This window comes from Lutzomyia longipalpis, chromosome 2 (genome assembly GCF_024334085.1).
Source record: "Lutzomyia longipalpis isolate SR_M1_2022 chromosome 2, ASM2433408v1".
In the NCBI taxonomy this organism is placed as follows: domain Eukaryota; kingdom Metazoa; phylum Arthropoda; class Insecta; order Diptera; family Psychodidae; genus Lutzomyia; species Lutzomyia longipalpis.
In genome coordinates, this window is record NC_074708.1 from 27,231,899 (window position 1) to 27,255,737 (window position 23,839).

Here is a 23,839-nt window from a genome sequence, read left to right on the forward strand (position 1 = left end):
TTTCTTCTATTTTCTTTCTCGACACAATAAATAGGCAATGAAGTGTTAGAATTTAGAATAGTAATCTAACTCTTCACTGGCTTTGCTGACAACAATTCGTGGTGGAATAATTTCAAATAAAGCGTATTGTTGCCACTAAAGTGTGTTGTGTGGAAATTATCCTGCCCATTGAATTGATTAAGACTCCACGCGTTCCTTTTTCCACTCACACCGATGCCAGGGAATAGTGGCGAAGTTTTCACACAAGTCTGCATTGGACATTGACTTTAATTTGACTTTAATTGAATTAAAATCCCCACAGTATGTGCTCCACGCCGAGGAGCATGCTGTTAAAAATACAAGAAGCGCGCGAGGGCTCTGTGTCAGCATTGGATGATGCATTAAAAGTGGGTCAAAGTGCGATTTTCTGCAGAGATACCCGGAAGTGGTTTAGTTAATTACACATAGTATACCCTCTATTATTACTTAATACAGCCCGGAAAGACGCAATAGTAGTCCCATTAGGAGGATGCAGCGGAGGAACTTCCTGACTGTGCAGAAAGGATTCTTCTTCATCAATTTTCTCTTTCGACGACAAACAAACTTCCTGAAGATGATTTTTGTTTAATTAATCCGATAGAAGGGCGTAATGTATAGGGCATGCAATGCTTTTAGAATTGATTTATTGTCTGCGTCAGGGAAGTGTGTGGGTGTAGTTGATTAAAAGATAGACAAGACAGGTAGAATATAGACCGCATAATGATTGACATTGAAAAATTAATAGGTTAATTGAATGACCGCGTAGTTGAATATTAATTCTTATTTAACATGACATTTTTTTTAAAAGTTCTTTCTATGATTTTTTTAATTAATGTTTTTACAACTATTTAAAAAAAAGAAGATAAGAAATTCTTAATACTTTTATGAAAATCTTGTCTTGGAAAAATTATGTTTGAGGATGTCTTTAGTGAGTTGAAATGATTTTCTAAGAAATTAGTTGGTGTTCCACTTCGTGGCCAACACCAAGTATTGTAATCGTCGGAAAAACCGACCACCTCAGATCGGGCTCAAACTTGGTATGAGCACGTTTTAGACATCCCACATTACGAAAATGGTGGTGGAAAACTTTTGATCCGGCCGGCCTGCCGTCCGGGACTCTAAACTTTGCCTTATGGCTCGAGAACGGTAACAGATAGAGACTTCCGGTTTGAAGTTTTCTATAGAAATGTAGGTGTAAAATTTCAATTTTTCGCATTTTCAAAATCCAAGATGGCCGCCGTCCGTCATTTTGAAATACCGTCAACCACTTCCCTTACAGCTAGAGGTCTGAAATTTTAGTATGTTGTAGAGCTCAGTGAGACGTTTTCATCGACAATTCATACTTGAAAATCGGTCAAGCGGTTTAGCAAATATGGCGGCCTAAAGCAAAAAGTGTTTTTTCAATATAACTCGAGAACGGCTTGACCGATTTTGATCATCTTGGTATCAAATGAAAGGTTTCAAGAAGCCCTACAACTGTCTAGAACATTTCAAGTTCCAAAAACATCCGCAAGAGGCGCTAAAATCAAAAACAAAAATTGCCTAACTTTAAGGGGCAATATCTCCGAATCCCCATTAGGCAAATCTTTTAAATTTTGATATGTTGTAGCAGGACTAATAATCTTGCACCAGTCCAAAAATGAAGAAAATCTATGTCGCCGTTTAGAAGATATAGCCATTTGAAAAATTCTTGAATTTGAAAAGTTCTAAGAGCCATATCTCCGGCACTGCTTGACCGATTTTGCTTAACTTGGTATCAAATTAAAGATTTTGCAAAACTCTACAACTTTCTAGAACATCAGAAACCTCTAGAACCATTCCTTCAGGACGAAAAATGCGAAAAACTCTTTTGGTGAAACAAAAATCCGCCATTTTGTATTTTGGGGGTGACTTTGAAAATTATTGAAATTTATGTCAATTTATAGCCTGTATTAATACCTTTCCAAAACTAATCAAGAAATTTGTGTAGGTCTTATAGAACCAGAGATATGACCATTTTTATGCATCAAATTACTGATTTTCTGATTATGCCTACTAATACAACTCAGAAATGGTGTTGGCCACGAAGTGGAACACCAACTAATTAAATTACAACGCATAAACAAACTTTTGCACGTTGTGGGACACCAACTCTTATAACTGGACGCGTTATGATTGACTTTCTAATATAAATTCTCAGGTTTTATCCTTTCTTGGAAAACAAAGGGGTGAGCAACTACACTCTCTCTAAACCCTCTAAACATTTTAGAATTTTTTTTTTAATAAATGTGAAATATCATTTTATAAATAATCCAAAATATTTTTTAAAGCATTCCTTAACATTTTAAGTAATTTAATTTGATATATTTTAATTAATTTCCCCTCGATAAAACTCCTCATTGTATACTTTCTTTTAACAATAAAACTTGTTACAGATAAACCACCCCAAGACCTTCTCAGAGTCCTCCCATCTTACCTACAACTCAACATCCTCTACTCAAAGGAGAATGCAAGTCCTGCAGAATGTGGATTAAAAAGGAAATCCCTTTCACAACACAGGAGCAGACGACCTACTAAACCTTGATTTTCCAAACTTCACATAATTGCAAAAGTCGCTACAAGAGCCAATCTTCTCTCCTTTTGCATTGCAAGTTAATAAAGTATATACATATAAGTAGGTAATACAGAGCAAGAGTGAAGGAGATATTTTAGTGACAAAGGAATGCTTTTTGATCTCATGCTTGAATAAGAAGCTTCTACGTTCTTTCGATTGCAATCATCCACCGAGTTTTGAATTCTTTTCATCTCGTTGGGCATCCTCAAAACACCTGTTCGATGGATTAATTCGTTATTCTATTATGTAGAGACAAAAACGAGAAAACTATCACAAACAATTTGTGAATGAAAAACATTTAAAGTTCATTTTTCGCATCAACTATTTGTAATTGCAGGTTTTAGCGAAAAATTTCTCCTATGCCATGGCTCATTATTCTGCTAACAAATTTTAGGGGAACAAAAGAAGTGGAAAATTTTTGTTAATTGGAAGGAAAAGATTTGAAAGAATATTGAGTATTTTTTCCTCTTTATTAAAATGATTTTTATGTAGCCAATTAATTTAATAAAAAGAAAAGAAATTATTGAAAGATACGAATATTTCTTTATTCAAATTTTATATAAAACTTTAAAAATAAAAAAAGGTTCTCGAGAATTATTCTGTCAACAAGCCCTGATTAAAGGCCCCGAAAGATTAAGTTCAATAAATCATATTATTTTCTGTGTAGCAAAAATTATTTCAATTCGCATGAAGGAAATATTAAAAGAAACAAATTTAACCCCTTCGCGTCCACGTGAAACATCGAAACATTGCAACATGCGCTCTTTTTAAGACGATATTTATTCTGTGGATGCTTTCAGGGGATTTTTCTCAGTCAAAATGTACCTTCTTTAGTCTCTTTTGTATGAATTTGATGTATTTCCAACCAAAGAAAATAAATAAATTCATTCAAATTCGAGAAAGTATAATGTTTCACGTTTGGGTCAGCGTATGACCCAAAAAACGCGAAAGAGTTAATTTATGAAGAAAACCTTAAAACCTTTGTCAACATTTCATGGAAAGAACCTTTTTGAGCAGCTTTTAAGAATATTTTATTGCGCATTATTTTGAGCTATTTATGCAACAAAAGTTATGTTATTGCAAATTGTGTGACCTGTATTAAAATCATTTCAATAAAATAATACATTTCAAGGGCTCTCTCCTCTTCTGTTGGCCATCACACAGCACATTTTAATATTAGAGAAAAACATGCGATTGAAAGAAGAAAATGCACTGCGAGGAATTGCAGTGAAAATGCTCTGAAAATAGCTCAAAATTCGAGACCAACTGTTTGGGCTTTAAACAATAATTCAGAGATATTCGACGATAGAATCTCCTTTGGCTACCCCCAAAATGCGTTTTGTCGTTTCACATAAAAATAAAATAACACATAAATCGTCTGTGAGAGTTTGAAAATGTGCGAAAATCCCTGGGAAATTCATACCGCACCATCCCTCATCGACTTCAGGAGGAGATTGAGATTGACACGACCACGAGATGATGGGGATATGTTGGGATTTCGTGTGCACAAAATGCAATGGGGAAATTGGGTGTTAGAAAAACAGAAAAAGAAATTAATTGCACATTTTCCCACTCAAATTCACACTCACTCCCTTGCACGCACGCTGTTGCATGGGTGTACGCTGTCCTGCTTGCACGGTGAATAATCTCAGTGAATTGGCGGTTATTCAAACTATTAACCATTTGCCACAAATTTAAAGTCAGCGCATTCGCCTCTCAATGCAGAATTCCCTCATTTTTGTGGGTTTTATAACAATGATGAAGAAATGGGACATTGAATTTAATTTTATTCTCATCGCTCCCAAAAAAGTTTCATTTCATTCCTCCCCTTTCACACCCGAAACTCCTCTCCCACTGCTGCTGCTGCAGAAACTCCTCCTGACCACATTTTCACTGCAACACTGCACTTCCGCAATGATTTCCCCCACAAAACCCCGACACAGTGCTCACAGTCGTCTCTTCCTCTTCCGCCTGAGGCTCCACCCCACCAAACAGGCATTTCCCGCTAAAGTAGATCGCATTTCCTCCTTTATTTATTTTCCCTTTTTATTCCACCACCTCCTTTTCACAACACGAACAGATGAGAATAATGGAATTTTTCTTTAATGAATAAAAGGTGAGAAATATAGTTTTTATATTTATTTTAAGAAGAACATCATCTCATTTTCTTCATTATTTTTTTCTTTAAAAAAATTACCCTTCAAATAGAAAAATTAAACACGAAAGGATCAACAACTTGCAAAAAGTGAGAAGACAGTTGAAGAAATTCTGGGATTAAATTTGACACAGAAAAAAGTGTCTGAAGCTCGCAAAAATAACCAAGACAAAGAGCAATCAATTGTCGTTGTCTCTTCCCTAAAATTTAATCGGTTGCATTCAATCTCGAACACAGCGAATGCCCTCAAAACTCTGCACCACAAATTACAATCTCTTTCACCAATTATTGATGAAAATTTTCAAATGAATTCCACGAAAATGCCAAATTAAATAATCCCAGAGATGGGAAAATAATTTAAATATTTTTAATAAATAAGTTGATTTGTTATTTATCTCTCAATTTTAATTTTCTTCCATTCTATATTGGAAGGACATTTGGTCATCAAAGGGTTAACAATTCAACATTTATTGAATTTTCAATCTTCAAACAACAATCTTCGAGTGAAAAATTCTCATTCAATTAAACAAATAAAATCCGACTTAAAGTCAAATAAATAAAAGACAATTTGAAATATAATAGAGAAACTTATGCAAAAGTTGAGTCACAATTGCCCTAATTATAGAGATTAAATCAGGATTTAATTTATAATATTATTTTACTCTCTTTGTGTGTTGAAGAGAGTGCATTAAAAATGCAAAACCCAAAAATTTTCCCTCTAATTGCCGCAACATTCTTGTGTGACGAAATAATTTAAATTTGAACCTTACCTTGTCGAATGCCATCAAACACATTTCCTCGAGAGTTTAGTACACAGGAATACTTGAAAGTTGGCACGTGAAATCGAATGATGGCACCCGGCAAATTAGGGAGAATAAATTAAATTAGCAGCAGAATCTGATAATTGTGACATGTGACTCAAAATTTATTATGAATATGCATGAAAATCCCTTCAAAAACCAATTGTCTCTCCTCCTCCGTCCTCCCCTTTTGGGGTTGTGCGCGCGAGAATATTTGGTACCTAATTGGATTTCCTCTTCCACAAAGGAAAGGACGCGCCTAATTTGAGCAAACTCCATTATCTATTGCCGCACTTTATTCTCCCATTTTAGAGCTCTCTAGAATTTATTTAACAGAACTTTCTCATGGTGGTGATCTCTCACTCAGTGCTTCAATTAATTTTATCATGTTTTATACTAAAACGACTAAAACATTTATCTTTTGACCACTTTAACATGATAAAATTCCATAAACTTAACGACGAATTGAGGGATTCATTATTCATTGAGGTTGTTGTTACAGAAATCAAGATGAAAAGAATAATTTTAAAAGATTTTCTTTGGTAAAAATTTATTTTATCAAAACAGTAAAAATTTCAGATATTTTCAATTTTTTTCTTTAAAACTGTTAAAACTTTAGAAAATAATTTTATTGATTAGGGGAGACCAGGGTAAAAAAATTCAATTTGCATAAAATTGCATCCTGCATATCTGCAGAATTCCCCAAGGACAAGAAAATTTCCTCGATAGTTCAATCTTATAGGAAATTTCCTGGCCTACAACTTTGTCTTAGACTGCTTTTCCCTATCTCCCAGGGAAATATGAGTTTTCTAGCTTTTCCTGAACCTTTCCACTTATGGACTTATGACTTTATTTTAGCCCGGTCTCCCTATTTTTTTAACGGTTCAAACGGCCAAAAATCATCCTGGTTACTAACAAAATAAGTCTTTAGTAAAATTTATTCCACCGAAATATAGGCAAATTGACGGTGTTGCATTATCGCATTTTTCACGCATTTTCTCGACGAATTTTCCGAGTCGAGCACATTTTTTCTGCAAAGAAAAGCGCCGTTAAAAATTCAAAAGTTTTGATTTGCTTCAAAAGGCGGGAAATCCCAAAAGACAGATTCTGATTTAGCCGACGATTCACGAAACTTTTCAAATCCCAACATATGCGAATTCCACGAAAAGGATGTTTCAGTCGAAGCTCCTAACATTTGAAGAATCAAAACTAAAAAGCATAGAAGCATATGCAGCACCCAATAGAACATAACCTTGTTTTTTGTGGCAAGGAGGAAAAACAATGTTCCGGACAGTGAAAAATCTCCTTTTCCGGCGCCCCCATTTCTGCACAAGTGTCCAGAATGTCATCACACCCACTGACACACTCCCCGTGATACGGACAGCCGCGAAAGCCCGCCAGGCGTGGGTGGAAAATGTCGATACGCTCGAATCGAAGAAGCTGGAAATTATCGAATTGGCCCCGGAAGTTTTTGGGGCTATGCCCCGCATTGACATCATCCATCAGAATGTGGAGTGGCAGCGGAAGTACAGGTACGTTAGTTTTGCACACGCAAAGCTGCGATTTGAATGTCGCGGCGGTGGGAGGAAGCCGTGGCCACAGAAAGGAAGCGGCCGGGCGAGGCATGGCTCAATCCGATCACCCCTGTGGAGGGGAGGTGGTGTCTCACACGGACCACGATCCCCAACAACGCATTTCTACATGTTGCCCTACTTTATACGAGTAATGGGACTCACATCAACGCTGTCCGTGAAGCTGGCCCAGGATGATTTGTTTGTTGTGAATAATTTGGAGATTCCCGTGGATGACCCAAAGTACCTCCAGGAACTCATTGATGCCCGCAAATGGGGACCATCGGTGCTGATTGTGGATGAGTAAGAGAACATTTTTGAATGGCAAAATAGCCTGAGAATCTTCTGACCAAGAACTATTTCCTTCCAGGAGCGATATCTTCCCCTACAATATCACTGCAGCCTCTGAACAGATCCCTCATGTGGCAATGATGCCCGTCTATGGCCTCAATGTCTACTCTATGCTAAAATATCACACCCTCGTGCTCACCAAAGACGCTGTCCGGAAGCTAGAGGAGCGCCTCCTGTACCAACTCACCCGAACAGACAACCACAATCTCGTAAAGAAATTCCGTGTGGGACAATAGAGGGATTTTCAAGGAGTAATCAGTTTATTATTTTGAAAATAAAGTAGCTTACCGAGGAAACACTTAAGATTAACTAATTTCCTGCTGTCTCCTGATCCCTCGTCAGCTTCTCCCGGATGGACCATCGCAAGTCTAAATGTTTATTCTGTCCGGGAATGTTATTGCGGAACTTCTCCCACTCCTTCTGGTACTTTGAGTGCATTGCCACTGGGTCGCTTTTCTTCTGTCGCGTGACTTTCGGCCGAATCCCTGGGGAGAGAAAGCAATTCCACCGTTACCATCCCTCCTGTTTATCATTGACCTACATTCCCCATCCACTTACACATTTTACTCCTCGCTGTTGCTGTTTCCGGACGCGATGCTGGAAGATTCTCACTCTGCACCTCCTCGTCTTTCTTTTCCGGACGATGCACTTTGGCCAGGAAGCTCAGTGTTGGCGCTCTATAGAGAAGAATCTGTCGATGCCTCTGGGCACAGGAACACTTTGTGGTTTTGCATATTTTGCACTGAAGGGTGTCGTATTTTATTAATTTCTTCAAATCTACCCAAGAAAATTAAAGAAAATCAGTAAAATCTTCAAAATAAACAAAATAAATTGAGGTTATGTTGATTGAGAAGGTGAAATACCTCGAATAAATTCCTTCAGCTGCTGTGGAGTAATATTCATGTAGCCCAACTCGTTGAGGTGATGCAGCACCTCCCGTGCATCCAGGGAAATTGACATTATTTTCAGGGAAAAATAGGAAAAAAGGGGAAAACTCTTCCTTGGCAACGGAACTTGTTACAAAATTTTCAACGGCAACGGATAATATGACACTTGCATAGCAGTTTTGGATAATCCCACGGCAATTTTATCCAATTTCCTTTTTAGAGGGAAATTCAAATGTAAAAAAACAGTTATATTCTACTTAATTCTTTGAAAATAAATATTTTTTTCTTTATTTCTTTGATTTCTTTAATTTAATTTATTTATTAATTATGACTCTTGATTCGCTGAAAATGTATGAAATGCATTTTAAAATGCTTTTTAATCATCCCCCGATGACCGAATTCCGAACAATTTTGATATTTTGCTGGGTCGTAAATATTGCCCTTAATTTAAAAGAAATAAGTGAAACAGTAGTAAGATTCATTTATTATACTCGAAAAATATAAAAATAGAGGCAAATATTTCCTTTTAGAGGCAAGATGAAGCGAAGATTTAAACAATTACACGCAATAGATTGTGGCGAGGACCACGTAGATGAAGCAGTAAATGACAAAGGTGAGCCTGTCGATGGCTGTGGCAAAGAGAATCCAATCGTGCTGGCTGGAGCTCTTGCTGATGGGTTGGATCATGTGACGATCATCTGGGGTGTTGTTCTCCTCAAATGGAGGCTCTCTCAGCTCCTCACTTCGTTGCTGAATATTCGGTTGAACCTTGAAGAATTCAAGAAAAACAAGCAACAAAATTTACTACAAAACAAGAAAGTAGCGACAAAGAAAACTGACTGTTAAAATTCAAAAAGAGCGAAAGAAGAGAAAACAAAATGACGCCCAGTAGCGTCCTTTAAGCTTACCTGCAGGAAATGAAGCCCAAGGATTCTCCCACATCGCCCATCGAGGGAAGATTTAATAGCCCACGGCATGCTGGAGGCGTACCGATTGCGTGACAAGCTAATCACAATCACGGCAATTACGGTGGAGAAGCCCGTGAGGTAGAGGCAGGAATCCAGGAAATGCACCAAATAGGGAGTGTTGAAGGTCATGGCGGGAATCAGGCTGTGGAGGTAGAACATGTAGAGGCAGATGAAAACTGCCACAACGCCATTGAGAAGGATCTTCTCGCCCGACGATGATGGAAGCCAGAATGTGGCCAGTGTGAGGAGAACAATCACCGTAACGGGCGTTACCACGAGGGCTTTATACATTGGCGTCCTACGAGAGATGGTGATGTTATAGGAAATATCCACGTAGGGTTCTGGACAGCACACGTAGATCTTCTCATTGCGCTTAATTTGCGTTCCAATAATTTCCCATTCGTGCTGAAGATCGTACATATTCTCCAGGGAGATCCCCTCGCCTTCCTGAAAGTCTAAATTAATTTTATTGCCATTGTAGGTCCACGAGCCGATTACAACGCGACACGTATGCTGATCTAGGGGCCAGTAGGAGAGGTCAAAAGAGCAAAAGGCTTTAAAGAGGTACGGTGGGACCCACAAGACATCCCCATTGCTGTTCAGGATGGAATGGGTGTTCCCATAGTGATCCACAGAGTTCCCGGAAGCGCTGTTGTACAGCACAATATCAGGCTGCCAGATCTCGTGGTCAGACACGTGAATGGTGGTCAATCCACCGTAGTCGGATTCATTCCAGCGCAGCTTCGGATCATTCCATTTCTGAAATTTTATTTAAAGATTTTTTTTGAAATAAATATGTATTTTTTACTGCAAATAAAATTATTACGAGGTAAATTGGAGCGAAGCGAATAAAATTAATTTTTTTAAAATGAGTTTTACAGTAAACACCCCATCATAAAGAACAAAATGTTTTTTTTAACGAATTTCAAAAATATTTATGTACGTTAAATAAATTGCCACAATAATGGCTTTTTTAACGTTTACTAACCAATAAATATTATAAAATCATTAAAAAAAATAATTAGAAATTCTTTAACGAAAGAATTAGATTAATAAAATTAAAGTATTTCGTTAAGTTGAAATTAAATGCCGCAGACAAGGATATCTAAATGTAATTTTTAACGAAAGAATTAAAATAAATAATAATAGTTTATTTACGTTTCCAAATTGCTTTTGTTAAGTTAAAAAATATTACAAATTGAGCTTAATTTAGCACCCTAACTATGTAGCTTTTCCTCACACATAAAAAAGATAAAATACTCACGAATTTGATCCAGCCATTAACATTAATGATGGATTTGGCTTCCTCAACATCAACATGGAGGATTGTAAGGCCAATTTCGACATTCGTTGTGTTGTAGAACTGTTCAGGCCTTGCAAATTTATCATAATTATTCATAAAGAGATCTCTCTTGAGGTTGTCCGTCCAAGTAGCATTCCAAAGTGGCTTAATGCCTAAATCGATTATGTAAAAGATATAATAAATTTAGACATTGTGGACTTTGTAACTTGACGAAAGAATATGCCTTAAACATTTTTCTTTGATTTTGATTTATCCGCATTTAACTTTTGTACGTTGCAGAAAAACTTTTATAATTAGAAAATTGTCTTTAGTTAAGTTTTAATTTAAATGTCACTTTTTTCGTTAAGATTTATATTTTTATGTCAAATTTTAGCCTCTTTTTTGGGCATTTTGAGCACAAAATTTAGTTTCTTATTCTTCCTACGAGGATAAAAATTGATAACACAACACTTTTAATCAAATTTTGCTCCATTGACACACAATAAAAATACTGATTAGAACTTCCTGTCATCCAGTCCGTTAAACCTCAAGCCAGCACAACACAAAATATGTTTTCCCTGGGGCTATCAGGTACAACAGTCATTTGGGAAAATAATTCTATTTTTATTTTAAATTATATTTTTAATTTCTTCATAAAATTTTCCCAAAAATTCACAATTTTTAAACAGAAATTCGTTAAAAATTAACGAAGAAACTATAAAACTTACCTGCGGAAGAACTAAAAGTACCAAAAACACTCAATAATCCCAGAAATGCCACAAAATTCCACTGAATAATTCTCATTTCTCTAAACTTCCTTTATCTTTGTAAAAAAAATAAAGAACTTTAAATTGCTCTGAAGAAGAGGAGAAAGATGAGCTCCAGCACGATCGAGACTCAGCGAGCCACTGAATTTCTTAATCCATTTAAGAGATGCGACCTCAAGGAGATCTTTTATGTGCGACAAACTCCATGATATGGGTTTTAATGCTATTGTGCTAGTCCACCAAGTTGTTATTATTTTTATTGGAATTTAACCATCTCTCCCACACATTGTACTTTCCTCCACTCGCCAGCCCCATACAGATTGACCGACAACACGAAAATAGCAACACACTCCGATAGTAATTGAAAAGATTCTTCATATCAAGCCTCAAATCTCAGTCCAAATGGTCTTCTCTATTCTAAAGGGGGGCTAATCTTGAAAATTCAAAGTACAGCTGCTTTACAATTTGAGAAATTGGCGGCGAGTTTTGAGGCATGAAAATGATCAATATAAGTCTTAGTTTCTTCTTTAGAAAATCTTTGTTAGACGAAATTCTTGGTTGTGGTCAGAGGAAAAGATTTAGAGCGTTATGAGGCGAAATTTTAAGAATATTTGTTGAGAAATTAATTTTTTTAGACAAATTTTTAGTTCATTTTTTCGGGTTAACGAAATAAATGAATAAAGTGATTAATAAGAAGGGTTTTAAAGATTTTTTTTTAAATTTAAGCTTTCGTTTATTAGATGTGTTGATCAAATATTTCTTCGAGAATATATAATACATCTAAGGGTTCGTTCTATGGAGTCTCAACTGTAAAATATTGTTCTGATCATTTTTCTTTTGTACTAATCAAATTAAAAATTTTTCCCACAAAATATAGATCATTTTCCTTCAAATGATTTAATCAAAATCAAAGATTTAACCCTTTAAGGTTTTTTGGGTCATACGCTGACCCAAAGGCTCGATTTTGAAAATATTTCATTTCGTATATTTATTTTATGAATATTGAGTCCAAATTAGTACAAGACCATGTCTTTACAATTACTGATCATTTTATGATCACAAAAGGACATCCCTAAGGACTCACAGGATCAGGAAGGACGAAAAACCGAAAATTTTTGAGTTGGGATTTTTTGCCAAAAATGTCTTATTTGAGCTCAAAGGAACCCATAAAAATTATTTTTAGTTCAATCAGCTCGCTAGATTAGTCGCGGACCTTAAAGGGTTAAACTGAAGTGGCCAAACGATTTTATAACAAAAGAATATTTAATAAAATTCTCGAAGATATTGACTACTTCAAACTACCAAGACGAGCAATTCCTTTACCTTATTAAAAAAAACCGTTAAAATTTTCTATTAAAAAAAAATCAATCAAATTCCCAAATATTTGGCTGTTTAATTCTTCCTCTATCAACTTTCCAAAATCACATATAAAAACCTCCAAAGAAAATAAATCAAAGCCAATAACATTAATCCCGCGAGAGAATTAACCGAATTCTCAGAATGTTTGCCAGAGAGAACTTTGCCGTGATCTCAAAGGAATATTCCGCGAAAGAATACACCTTGTGGGAGATAATGTATCAATTTATTGTAAACAGCAACACTTGATGGCTACGAATTCTCAAAGCCATCAAAATAATTTTAGAGAGCGTTTGGAAACGAATGCTGAATCACGCTGCTCTTGGTGCGAGAGATTATGTAAGCCAAACTCCCGGAAGAAATCGCATTTATTCAATTATATCGAAGCTCGCGCGCAGATTTTGTTGTGCGTGGGGGGCAAAGTAAAGCGTATTTTATAAATTTAAATAAATTGTACTTTATTCCTTCTTGCATTTTACACATCAAAAAGGACTTTGAGATGGTGTGTGCGACACAAGAGATCTATTACACAAAAATTAAGTATTATTTTACATCTCCTATCTCCTTTTCTCTCTTATCAATTATATTAACAATTATTACAATTTTTTTACACATAATAATGTGGATTTATGTATAATATATTTAAGTACATTACGTCCATTTACTAAAAATTACTTTAAATGTACATTTTCTCAATCACATTTAACACGATATTTTGTGGGAATGGGATTCCTGTGGGATGGGAAATTTTTGGGACGAGGAAGGAGGATTAATTCTAATTATTGCTAACAAGAATGTAATAAAGTGGCAAATTGTCGCCATAATTTGCTCAGTGTGGCCAGTGCAATTGAATAGGAGGGACACAGTCTCCCAGAGGTTGGGGACAACGACGGAGTTTTACTTGCCGTCGGCTATTCACTGACCCCATGGAGATGCAAGGGGTTCACACCTGGCGGAAAATTATGTTATTATTTCCTTTATTCTTTTGTATTTTGTTATCTTTTTTCTGCCATGTTTCGTCTATGGATTTATTATTTTGACTTAAAACCGAAGTGACCGACCCCAGCGCTATATTTAGAGATATTACGCTCTAATTCTTAGAGAACGATTTTTTGGAAATAAGTTCCTTGGTTATCTGAGAAGATTATGTAAAAATTTGGCGTCAATCCGACGACTAGAAAAGAAGTTATTAAGAAAAAGAATCATAGCTAAAATGTAGGAAATGGGAACTCAAAAATTGATGTAAAGGTCAAATTTATTCCATTTTTCCTTCTCATTGTTACTCTTTGTCTCTTTCTCGACGATTCTAACCTCAAAAAACGCATTGCAAAAATCATCAAAGCAAAAAATCCATTTTTAAAATTATTTTTGCGTTTTAAAATGGGCAAAAGACTGCTTAGGAAGTACTAAGGAGTTTTTTAATGCACATTTCACCGAAAAAATTAGTTTATTTTGCGCAAAATTCTATGGGGTCGATCACCTACCCCATGGCAATACGCATGAGTGTATTGATACATGGCGTACGGACGGTTAAAATGTTTATGTTCTTAAATAAAAATAAATTTAAAGGGGAGAACACCGGGGAATAATTAATTCTTTTAGGGTTTTTAAGGAAAATAACTTCCGTTGTCTTCTTTCCTTTAACAAATTGGCCATATCCTACTTTCTGCATTTAATAAGAAAATATGTGTTAATTAATTCAAAAACTAATACATATTAAAATTCTATTTTTAATTTTACTTCACTCCTTTAGCCTCTAATTTGCTAAAATCTAGCGTAGATTTCTCTACAGTGCTGTGATAAGGACATAATATTCGCCCCAGATATGCACCCCTTAGTGTTGAGGATTAAATGGCCATTAGGCGGGTGGAGAGTGTCTCTGAGGTGGCCAATAGAGCAGAGGCGAGATGGGACCTCAGAAGGAAGATGGGGGTCGGGGGTCAAAGGGTGGCGGGGAGTAGGGCCAGTAGGGTGGCGGTGGGAATAAATGAGACGGTGCAGGTTTCACTGCTCCCGACGTCTGTGAGTAGACACTTGGTCCAAGATCCGTAGCTCCTCCTGGCATCCCATACTTTGTATATCCCGCCGCTGTGGCAGCAGAGATCATCCCCGAAGCATCAGCTCCCTGTGCCTGAGCCTGACACGCCGCCATGAGGCCGTGAAAGTCAAATTTGTACGCATAGCGCTTCCCATGGACCTTTGTCATGATGTTCTTGTCGTAGTAATACCTACATTGTGCACAAAAATCCATCAATGCTCCAGAAAAAATCCCTTTGCACTGAATCATACAATTTCTTCGCGGGCATAAATTCATGCTTCCTCCAATCTCTTTCACACACACGTGACTCATCGTCAATCAATTCAGAAATTTCTTCTCACAGAGCGTCTTTAAATGCGTAAGTGGATGGAATTCATCCGGATAGACAACATTCCATAATGTGCAAAAGGTGGAAAAGGGAATGAGCGAGAAGCGCAAATTCTCAAGCGAATCTCTTCATGAATGAATCGTCGTCTCAATCAGCGAAGATCGTGCACCATAAAAGGAATAAATTCATCATCACTTGTTGAGTAATTTTTTAACCTTTTTCTTTGCATTCTCTGAAGATTAATCAAAATTGTGATGATTAATTTAAAGGATTTATTGAAATTATTATTTTATTCACGGGTTGAAAAAGCTTCTTTGCTGAAATTACAATTATTTCAGAGCTTTCGACATTTTGGGAGTATCTGTATCGTAAAAGCTTAAAGAAAGTAAATTTTTCAGATATATTTAGCACATATTTCAAGTTTTCTGTTAGAAATAATTGCAGAGATTAATATAGAATTAGAAGATTTATTTTGTAAAATTTATTGAATGAGATTTCTGTCTTTCAAAGCATCTAATGAGGAGTTTCTTTGACAGATTAAAGACGTAAGAATAATTAAATAGGTTAGTAGATAAGATTTTACGGGCAAAATATAAAAGACTAACAAGTTCATTAAAAATTAAATTGAAATTTAAAAAAAAATCCTGAGTTTGTTATTTATTTAAAACAAAATTTAAAATCTTTTTTTTTTTGAGACAGAGCTGTAAAATTTTTATTATTCTTTAAATAATTCAAAAGTAATTGATTAAAAAAGAGAAATTTTTATATTTTTTAACCAAGATATGCTCAACAAATTTATGATTCTTTTAGCGAAGCCTGATTTGAAAAATGTCAAGAAAATTGAATTCTCAATCAAAATTTTTAAAATTTTTCATGAGAGGTTCTACCATTCTTTCTTTAACCGAATCTTTTCGATTTTTGTTAAAATAAAAAAAAGGTTGTTGTTATTCTTATGCGCTCGAAGTCAAAGAAATAAAATTTCTTGACAAATCTATAGATTAATAAATCCTCTCAATTTTTAATTTTTTCAAGAAAAGTTAAAGATTATTCCTTCCACTTCCAACTGATTGAGACAACGCCAATAAAACTTATGCTGAGAAGAATTTTGTGTGTAAAGAAGTATAAAAAACCACCAACGACGATGAAATTTTGAGGTGTTGCAAAAGAGACTCACTCACCTTAGCGCCCGACTCAGCTTGTCGTAGTTCATGTTGGGTTTTGCCTTGCGTTCGCCCCAGCGTCGCGCCACCTCGTCCGGATCTGTGAGCTTGAACTCCCCATTCGTTCCCTCCCATGTTATGCAACCGGAATTCGACGAATCAGCGAGGAGCTCCAGAAGAAACTGCCACAATTGGATCTGCCCGGAACCCTGCGCCACCAATCTGTGTGATGCCGCATTCAGCAACTGATACGGATCTGCGGTAGCAACAACACCATCACCATCATTATTTTCTTCTTCTCAAAACCTCCACCAAAAAAAAGCTCGAAAGGTGAACTTAAGAAATTCTCGCGGAGAGAGCATCACTTGACTCTCACTACGCTCCCATGTTTTTTGCGTTGTGTGTCAACAACGACTCTTCTCTCATTTTTTTTTTGCATCTTAGATTGTATGCATAAATGTCTATAAGAAAATGAGGCAGCAAAGTAAACTTTCGAGAGAGCCGCAGCTGTTCCACTTGAGACGCTTTTCCAGGAAAAACACGTCACACCGTCGCGAAAAACAAGCTCAAGATTTTTTTGTCTTTCATAAAAATTATTTACAGCGGTCATGACTCTTTTGCAATGGTCTCTGGGTATTAGAATGGATGATTAACCCACATTATGAGAGAGGAAGTAATGATTTTGTACGTACACTGCGCGTAATGCTGTATAATTTACCAGAAACAAAGCAAATCATTTTCAAAATGAATCACTTTTGGCACAATTTGGGATCCACATGTTTTTATATTAAAATTTAAAAAAAAATTGGCGCGATATCTTCCTTATTGCAGACGCATTAATTATGTTTAAAAATAGCTCAAAGATGAATCTTTATAAATTCTTCTGAAGGGAAAATAAATAATAAAACTCTTTTTGGGGCACTTCAAGGTTATGGGTCTTCTTCTTCACTTTTTCTTTCAATCATCTTGTTCCGGCAATATGTGATTGAAAAGGTTCTATTAATCAATAGTTTAAGTTCTTTAATTAATATTTAATTGGATAGATGATGTGCAATATCCTTCTTTATTAGAGCTAGTCAGTTTGAATTAATTTTTAATTTCATTTGTTAATCAATTTGTTCAATTTGTTAATCAAGAATTGAATAATCAATTATTCAAGAATGAATAATTGCAACACGCACAAATTCTGTATTGACGTAAGAAGGGTTTGGAGAATTTTTTTTTAAATGAATTAAAATTCTGAATACTCCATCCTCCTCCATTTAATGATAAAGTATTGGAAAATTCATCAAATAAATAAATTTAAAAATTTCAATGAATAAATCATCTCAAGTTTTCCAGGGCAGATGCCCATATAATTTCTTCCAAGAGCATTTTCTTTAATATTTTTAAGGAATTATAATTAATCTGACGCTTAAAATGTAAAATTTTACATGGAAAAAATTCTTTTACAAATTACAAATAAAATAAACATTCTTTCGAAAGGATTTTTTTTTTAAAATTATTTATATTATGGAAAATGTCAAGAAGCTTTTTATATTTTGATACCTTTAATATTTTTTTTCTAAATTTTTCATTGTCAGATTTTATATGAAAAGTCTCTAAAACGTTAAAAAAATATTTTGAAATACATAAGACAACGCTTTTTATTAATAATAGAAAAATTAAATAAGGATCTTTTTTTTTCGTATTCCTTATGAAAATGTGCATGAAATTCTCATTCTTTAGTGAAAAGATTTTTTAATTTTACAATTTATTATTCAAAATTATTTACAGAATACCTATGATTTTTATTTGCTCTTTTTTCTCGTTAGAAATTGATTTTTTTTTAAGTTTTAGCTGTGTTTTTTTTTTCTTTTTCTATTAACCCACGAAGGAAATTCTTTAATTTTATTTTTCATAAATTATATTTGAAGAAATTAAAATTAAAGAAGAAAGTTTTTCAAAAGTTGGTTTTTAGGAAAAAATTCAATAAATGCCTTCGCACAATTTAAACCCCAACGCGACAAATTTCCAACAGGAACTCCCAGAAACTCCATGAGACCACTAATAAATATTCACACAAATCACGAAAAACAATTACCATTGTAGATCATGGGCATTCCCGTGGACCGTGGATGCTGATGGTGCACCCGAACGGCAAATCTGCGATTGAGATCTTCAGAGAGGCGCCACATAACGCCAACATCTAATCCAACACTACTCATTTCATAATCTCCACACAACACTTTTGGGAAAAATTCTTCAGAGCACGAGAATCTTCACTCACGCGCACACGGAACTACCAGGAAGGACACGCAGAACTCACGTCTTTCCAGCACAACTTCCCATCGAGGAGTGACAATGGCTGCGGTGGAAAATGTGTGGAAAACCCCGGAAAAGTACGTTGTGTGGGCAAAAGGTGTGTGCGAGGGTGAGAGTGTGATACACAGCGATGTAATCTGCTATAGAGAATAGAGAGGTCCATGTGAAACAATCCTTGCTGGAATCCCTATGTTTGATTCCTTTCTCTCTTCCTCATTGCTCTGGCACATGAAAACAATCTTTTGGGTGCGGGATGTTTATTTAGAGAAGAAGCATCCCCGGTGTCCGTAATCCATCCCTGAAGCGACGCCCCGTCGTTAGATTTCATTTATTTCCATTTCCCGCCTTTTCACCCAAAAAACGCGTTAGGTGCTGAGAGAGTGAGAGAATGACGAGAGAGGGGTGGGAGGAAAATGAGTACCCGGGATTAGTGTGCATTATTAAAGTCATTATCATATTTGCACAATAACTCATTTTTCCTGTGAAATTTTTGCCCATCAATGTGGAAAAGTGCATGGCCCAGGGGGAGGAAAAAACACGTGGGGAGGGGAAGTTGGTGCGGAAAACTATCGTGAAGAAGAAGTGAAAGAGAACAGGGTGAATTAATTAAAAGCAACAGAAGCAGAAGGAGAGGATGTTTCTTCTCAACTCCTTTCCTTCCTTCCTTCCTCTGATCTAATAACTTTTCCTTCCTGAATCCTCCACCATGACTCTTTTCTTCACTTCTTTTCCGCATTTTCCACCACATCACCCAGAGGAGCTTTTATTTCTTTCCAAAGCTCCTCCCTCGTCAACAGCTTTCAGGGCTGTATTGGGTTTTCCTGGTTCTACTTTTAGTTTTTTTAATATGAAGAAAAATTTACTAAAACGTCACTGGAAAATGTGAAAGTAACTGAATTTAAAGTTAAAATAATTCAAATTAACGAACATTTTTAGCAAATTTGAATAACTTTTAATTAAAATTCTTCAGAGTACGGTTCTGCTAGATCCTATAGCTGTATTCATATTGCATGTAGCACCACAAGGAACCCCTGCTGTGTGGCACGGAAAAAGGATATTCCCATTTCGATGGGAGTTGAAAGTGGCACTGGTATTATATGGTAATAATATTGTTATGAGTGTGTATAGCCACTTTTGCCACACCAGCATCATTGACACGCGGATCAAGGAGACAAGTCACGAAGTCAAGTGAGGGGACTATGCCATAGCCTTTGCGCCATTTTGATTCATTTCCACCCGCCCTGGAAAATTTATTTGGGCACCACAGCAGGAGGGCCACCCCATCAATTTCCATATTATTCAATTTGGGATGACGATCCTCCTCGGAAGGTGGATTTCCTATGTGGGAGCAAAAAGGACATCCTGGGTGGTTCCATCTCTAATTAATTTATTGGGCACACTCAACGTGCGGCAGCTCAACATTTCCCACTAGGAGGATAAATCCCTTTTGCAATTGTCTCACATCTCACATCGCCCTTTTCAGGAGTTGACACAGAGATAATCCCACGATCAGTTGGGTAATTTATATATATCGAAGGGACGTAGCTGTGGAATACCTTCATTTGAAAGGCAAACACTAACATTCTTTTTCTCCCAACATTGCTGCAGCCCTTTTAGCTATTGCTCTGTGACTGCTATAGCAATTGAGAAGAATTTTCTCTTTTTAATAAAAAAAAATGTTAAATTTAATTTCAGCGAATGAAGGAATTTATAATTTTTCAATGAGAAATCCGAGCAGATTTTCTTTTAAAAAATGCTTAAAATTCTTCAAAAAATCTTATTTCAAGACTTATTTTCTACGTTCTAATATTAATGAAGCATATACGCACAATGCAAATGCTTCAACTGTTTAACCACATTTTCTGGCATTTCAGTAATTCAAGAAAGAAGTATTAAAAAAGGTTTCAAAAGCAAATAAAATTATTACCCCTTTCGATGTCTTTTTTTAAAGACATCGAAGAAAATTCTTTGAGAGACGAAAAATGCGAAAAATAAAAAAAAAATAATATTGAGATTCACTAACAGAAATTTTCTCAAAAAATATAACAATCTTAAAAACTTTGCATTCAATGTAGCATATGCTTCGTTAACGATTCCATGTAATATCATCCCAACTCGCGAAAACTTTCACGGGATTACCTCAACCTTCATATGAATCCCTTTTGCAAAACAAACCTATAGAGTTAACATTTCATGCCCTTCCCCTGAGCCTCATTTATTCTCTCAGTCAGAGGTCATCCTAAGCGGAAAATCTCACAAGTTTCTGTGATTCTTTTTCCACCACACCCCCCATTGATTGAATTGTGTGAAAATGCGAAGCGATTTAGGTTTATCAGCACCAAATTCGGACAACATAAATTTCACCGTCGGCTGAGGTTTGGCGCGCATCTGAAAAGGGTCAAAACAATTTAATGTGGGTGATTTAGAATGAATCGACAGTCCCTTTTGTTCCCATTGCGCCCCCTTCTCGCAGCGCCCTATCAGTCGAAGGTCAAATGTTAGGCCAAAATGACCATTTAAGCCCCTTTCTGCCTTCGTTTATTATTGATTTAATGAACTGCAATCGCTGATCTATCTCATCGCCCAACACTCAAGGCGCCCTCACAGAGAAAAGGAGAAATTGAGTTGAAACGGAAACGGATTTCTTACACTTTTTCTCTGTTTTTTCCTCCCTCCCCGAGCTGTGTGTGAAAGTTTTCCCTCCGGAATCTCATGATTATGTAATTCGGGTGTGAACTGTGCGGAGGTGATTTATCAAGATTACATGGAATACCAAGGAGATGGGGGAAAATCTCCCATTGAGAGGTCATGGAAGTGAGAAGTAATGGCAATTCTTTCAACATTGATTAAACAGTTTTATTTTTATTAGGTGGAAAAATCAATTTGCGCGCCCTTTCACCTGAAAATCTCACAGGCGAATTAATTAATTTATGGCTTTTGTGCTTAAGGAGTTTTATTGAAATTTTATTTGAAAAGAATTTTTTCTTCAGCAAAAAATTTAAATATTAATTCGAACTGGACGTTATGTTAAAATTTTCAATCATTTGGTCAAGAATAAAATCATTAAATGCTTAAGATAGTAATTTTAACCTACTTTTTATTCGTGTTCGGAAAACTTATGAAATAAAATAATATTTGAATTTGGCGCGTACTCAAAGTGGTGAATTCGAGTGGGGAAAATATAGAATGTGGGGAAAAAGGAATGATATGGCGGCATGCTCCGTAATAAAGTGTAATTTTATCGCGTAAAATACGGAAGTTCCGCAAACAATTCCTATAATTCTATGTTGAAATAACACTTAAAAAAGATTTTTAATCAAGTTTAAACAGCCCTAAAGGATCTAAACTTTTATTATCCTCATATTAAAAGCATAAGGAACTAACCCTGCCTCCCCTAAACAAATAAAGACTAGGATAAATTAAAATTCAAATCAATAAACGTTACGACTGCCATTATGAATTAATTAAAATTGCATAACATTCCCCATAATTCACATTTAACTCTGCAAAGCTCTCTGCGGTGCTTTATTTACAGTATTTTGCTGTTTTTTCCAAGAATTACACCGATATATTTTTCGTCTGTCGCCTACCAATTCCTACGCAGTGTCTCAATCTTGATCTTTCCACTGAAATGTTTTCTTATTGAATTTTAAATGATTTTTGAGAGACTCAACAAAATCTCACTCTATTTTTGATCTTGTCTCTCTTCAACGCACAAAATTGCCGTCGGGATCGTGATCATATTCTAATGTAGAAAAAAAAACTATTTTAGCCACTATGACTAAAATTTAAGCATCTAAAAAACATTCTTTTGGGAAATGTGGTTAAAATTCATGGAAAAACATATGCGAAGCTTTTGAAAAAAAAAAAAAACATATTTGCGGATCAATTGTGAAGAAAATTGAAGCATGAGTCGTGGGCAAAAGTGATTCATCCCTTTGAGAGTTTTTTTGTGATGCGTATGATTTACTTACTTGGATCTTCATCACTGAGAAGGGGACTCTGAGATCTGCCGGTTGAGCTGTGAATTAGATGGGCAATGTGCTTGGCTAGGATATTGCCACCTTGCTTTGATCCTGCACAAACCCAGAAATCTGCACGTGTGAGGCTCACCAGCTCCTGGCCAGTTGTGGGAAAACGCGCTGATTGGGGTGGAGGATCGATCTGGAATTCCCTGGTTGTCCACTCGAGCCAGGATTCGATGTGTTGACTGTTCCATTCGGAGGGATCTTTAAAGGATTTGGGGAGCTTTTAGGATTTTAATTGATCTTTCGTGAAAAAGGTGATCTTCAGTACCTCCTGGGACGAGCACCATGGGATTTCTGGGGGTATCTTCAGCATCTTCTTGGCCAGCATCTGATAGCCCATGCCCTGCACTATCACTTGCACTACTTGCACTTTTGCTACACTCTCCTACAGAGTCATTTTGCATTTTTCCACAATATTTTGCCACCTGTGAGCACAATTTTTGGCGCCATTCTTTGGCAGCAACAACGAAACGATCACTGAATGAAATTCACACCGTAAGATCACCGTGAGAATGGATGATGCATCATCACTTCCGGTGCTGGCTAATAAATTGAGAACAAACTTGATTTTTTGACTACCTTGGCCAGAGATCGCGTAGTAACTGACAGAAAGTTTTTGAATAGAAATTGCGGCTTAGCGTCCTTTGTGAATGTGGTTGCGATCTCTCGGGGACCATGGTAGGGGTTTTCCCAGTAATTTCACAGCAACACACACACACCCTGTCTCTTTTCATCCTTCCCCACGGCATTCATTCATCTCTCTCCCACCGATCTTCACCCATCTTCGCGGCCGCCAATTTCGCGATCGTGCGTATGGGATGAATCACCTTCTTAGCGGTTCAGCAAGAAATCAACTCAGAAGGGTGATTCTGTCTCACTGCGATCGCTCTGGCCGAAACACTTGATTCACACAGCCTCCAGGCAGAATTGCACCAAAAATGGACCACGCAATTGCTCCTCTTCTTTGAGCGATCTTCGTGCGATCTTCAAAGGTAATTCACCAAACAAGGATGTTAGTCACAGGAGAATCCACAAAAAGTCTTCAATCGCATTCTTTAAAAACTACGCGATGTGAATAATTTATTTCCGTATAGCCCAATCAATGGGGCAATCGTTCTTCTGAACAATGCAGAAAGCTCACTGATTCAATTTCACGAGCATTCGGTAAAACGCGCGCGCGGCAATGAAATAAGTTTTTGAGTAATGCTTTTTTCCGGGAAATCCACAATCATG

The 23,839-nt window shown here is 36.3% G+C and overlaps 4 protein-coding genes across 4 annotated transcripts; 1 reads left to right on the forward strand and 3 right to left on the reverse strand.

Annotated features, from left to right (window-relative positions):
* The first annotated feature begins 6,798 nt into the window (after positions 1-6,798).
* On the forward strand, positions 6,799-7,784 carry LOC129789938 (39S ribosomal protein L4, mitochondrial). Its single transcript, XM_055827070.1, has 2 exons — positions 6,799-7,440; positions 7,508-7,784. The coding sequence occupies exons 1-2, from the start codon at positions 6,848-6,850 to the stop codon at positions 7,722-7,724; spliced, it is 810 nt and encodes a 269-aa protein (XP_055683045.1). The 5' UTR covers positions 6,799-6,847; the 3' UTR covers positions 7,725-7,784.
* On the reverse strand, positions 7,730-8,536 carry LOC129789973 (uncharacterized). The gene is made up of 3 exons (XM_055827123.1): positions 8,352-8,536; positions 8,047-8,265; positions 7,730-7,973 (listed from the first exon to the last, which is right to left on the reverse strand). Exons 1-3 carry the CDS (start codon positions 8,446-8,448, stop codon positions 7,798-7,800), a joined length of 492 nt encoding a protein of 163 aa, XP_055683098.1. The 5' UTR covers positions 8,449-8,536; the 3' UTR covers positions 7,730-7,797.
* Positions 8,537-8,836: 300 nt separating this feature from the next.
* LOC129789906 (acetylcholine receptor subunit alpha-like 1) lies at positions 8,837-11,588 on the reverse strand. The gene is made up of 4 exons (XM_055827031.1): positions 11,354-11,588; positions 10,608-10,798; positions 9,284-10,102; positions 8,837-9,143 (listed from the first exon to the last, which is right to left on the reverse strand). The coding sequence occupies exons 1-4, from the start codon at positions 11,427-11,429 to the stop codon at positions 8,934-8,936; spliced, it is 1,296 nt and encodes a 431-aa protein (XP_055683006.1). The 5' UTR covers positions 11,430-11,588; the 3' UTR covers positions 8,837-8,933.
* A 1,592-nt stretch (positions 11,589-13,180) lies between these two features.
* On the reverse strand, positions 13,181-23,771 carry LOC129789931 (DNA-binding protein D-ETS-6-like). The gene is made up of 4 exons (XM_055827063.1): positions 22,875-23,771; positions 22,553-22,807; positions 16,293-16,530; positions 13,181-14,976 (listed from the first exon to the last, which is right to left on the reverse strand). The coding sequence occupies exons 1-4, from the start codon at positions 23,008-23,010 to the stop codon at positions 14,664-14,666; spliced, it is 942 nt and encodes a 313-aa protein (XP_055683038.1). The 5' UTR covers positions 23,011-23,771; the 3' UTR covers positions 13,181-14,663.
* Between the last annotated feature and the right edge of the window lie 68 nt (positions 23,772-23,839).

Coding starts and splice junctions, on each gene's coding strand:
- LOC129789906 (XM_055827031.1), bottom strand. CDS start 11,429: ATGAGAATTATTCAGTGGAATTTTGTGGCATTTCTGGGATTATTGAGT. Junction 10,799..11,353: donor TACTTTTAGTTCTTCCGCAG/GTAAGTTTTATA, acceptor TAATCGATTTAG/GCATTAAGCCACTTTGGAAT. Junction 9,144..9,283: donor TTGGGCTTCATTTCCTGCAG/GTAAGCTTAAAG, acceptor GAATTCTTCAAG/GTTCAACCGAATATTCAGCA.
- LOC129789931 (XM_055827063.1), bottom strand. CDS start 23,010: ATGCAAAATGACTCTGTAGGAGAGTGTAGCAAAAGTGCAAGTAGTGCA. Junction 22,808..22,874: donor CATGGTGCTCGTCCCAGGAG/GTACTGAAGATC, acceptor AATCCTTTAAAG/ATCCCTCCGAATGGAACAGT. Junction 16,531..22,552: donor TCTCAGTGATGAAGATCCAA/GTAAGTAAATCA, acceptor TTGCTACCGCAG/ATCCGTATCAGTTGCTGAAT.
- LOC129789938 (XM_055827070.1), top strand. CDS start 6,848: ATGTTCCGGACAGTGAAAAATCTCCTTTTCCGGCGCCCCCATTTCTGC. Junction 7,441..7,507: donor TCGGTGCTGATTGTGGATGA/GTAAGAGAACAT, acceptor ATTTCCTTCCAG/GAGCGATATCTTCCCCTACA.
- LOC129789973 (XM_055827123.1), bottom strand. CDS start 8,448: ATGTCAATTTCCCTGGATGCACGGGAGGTGCTGCATCACCTCAACGAG. Junction 8,266..8,351: donor GCTGAAGGAATTTATTCGAG/GTATTTCACCTT, acceptor TTTCTTGGGTAG/ATTTGAAGAAATTAATAAAA. Junction 7,974..8,046: donor AACAGCGAGGAGTAAAATGT/GTAAGTGGATGG, acceptor TTCTCTCCCCAG/GGATTCGGCCGAAAGTCACG.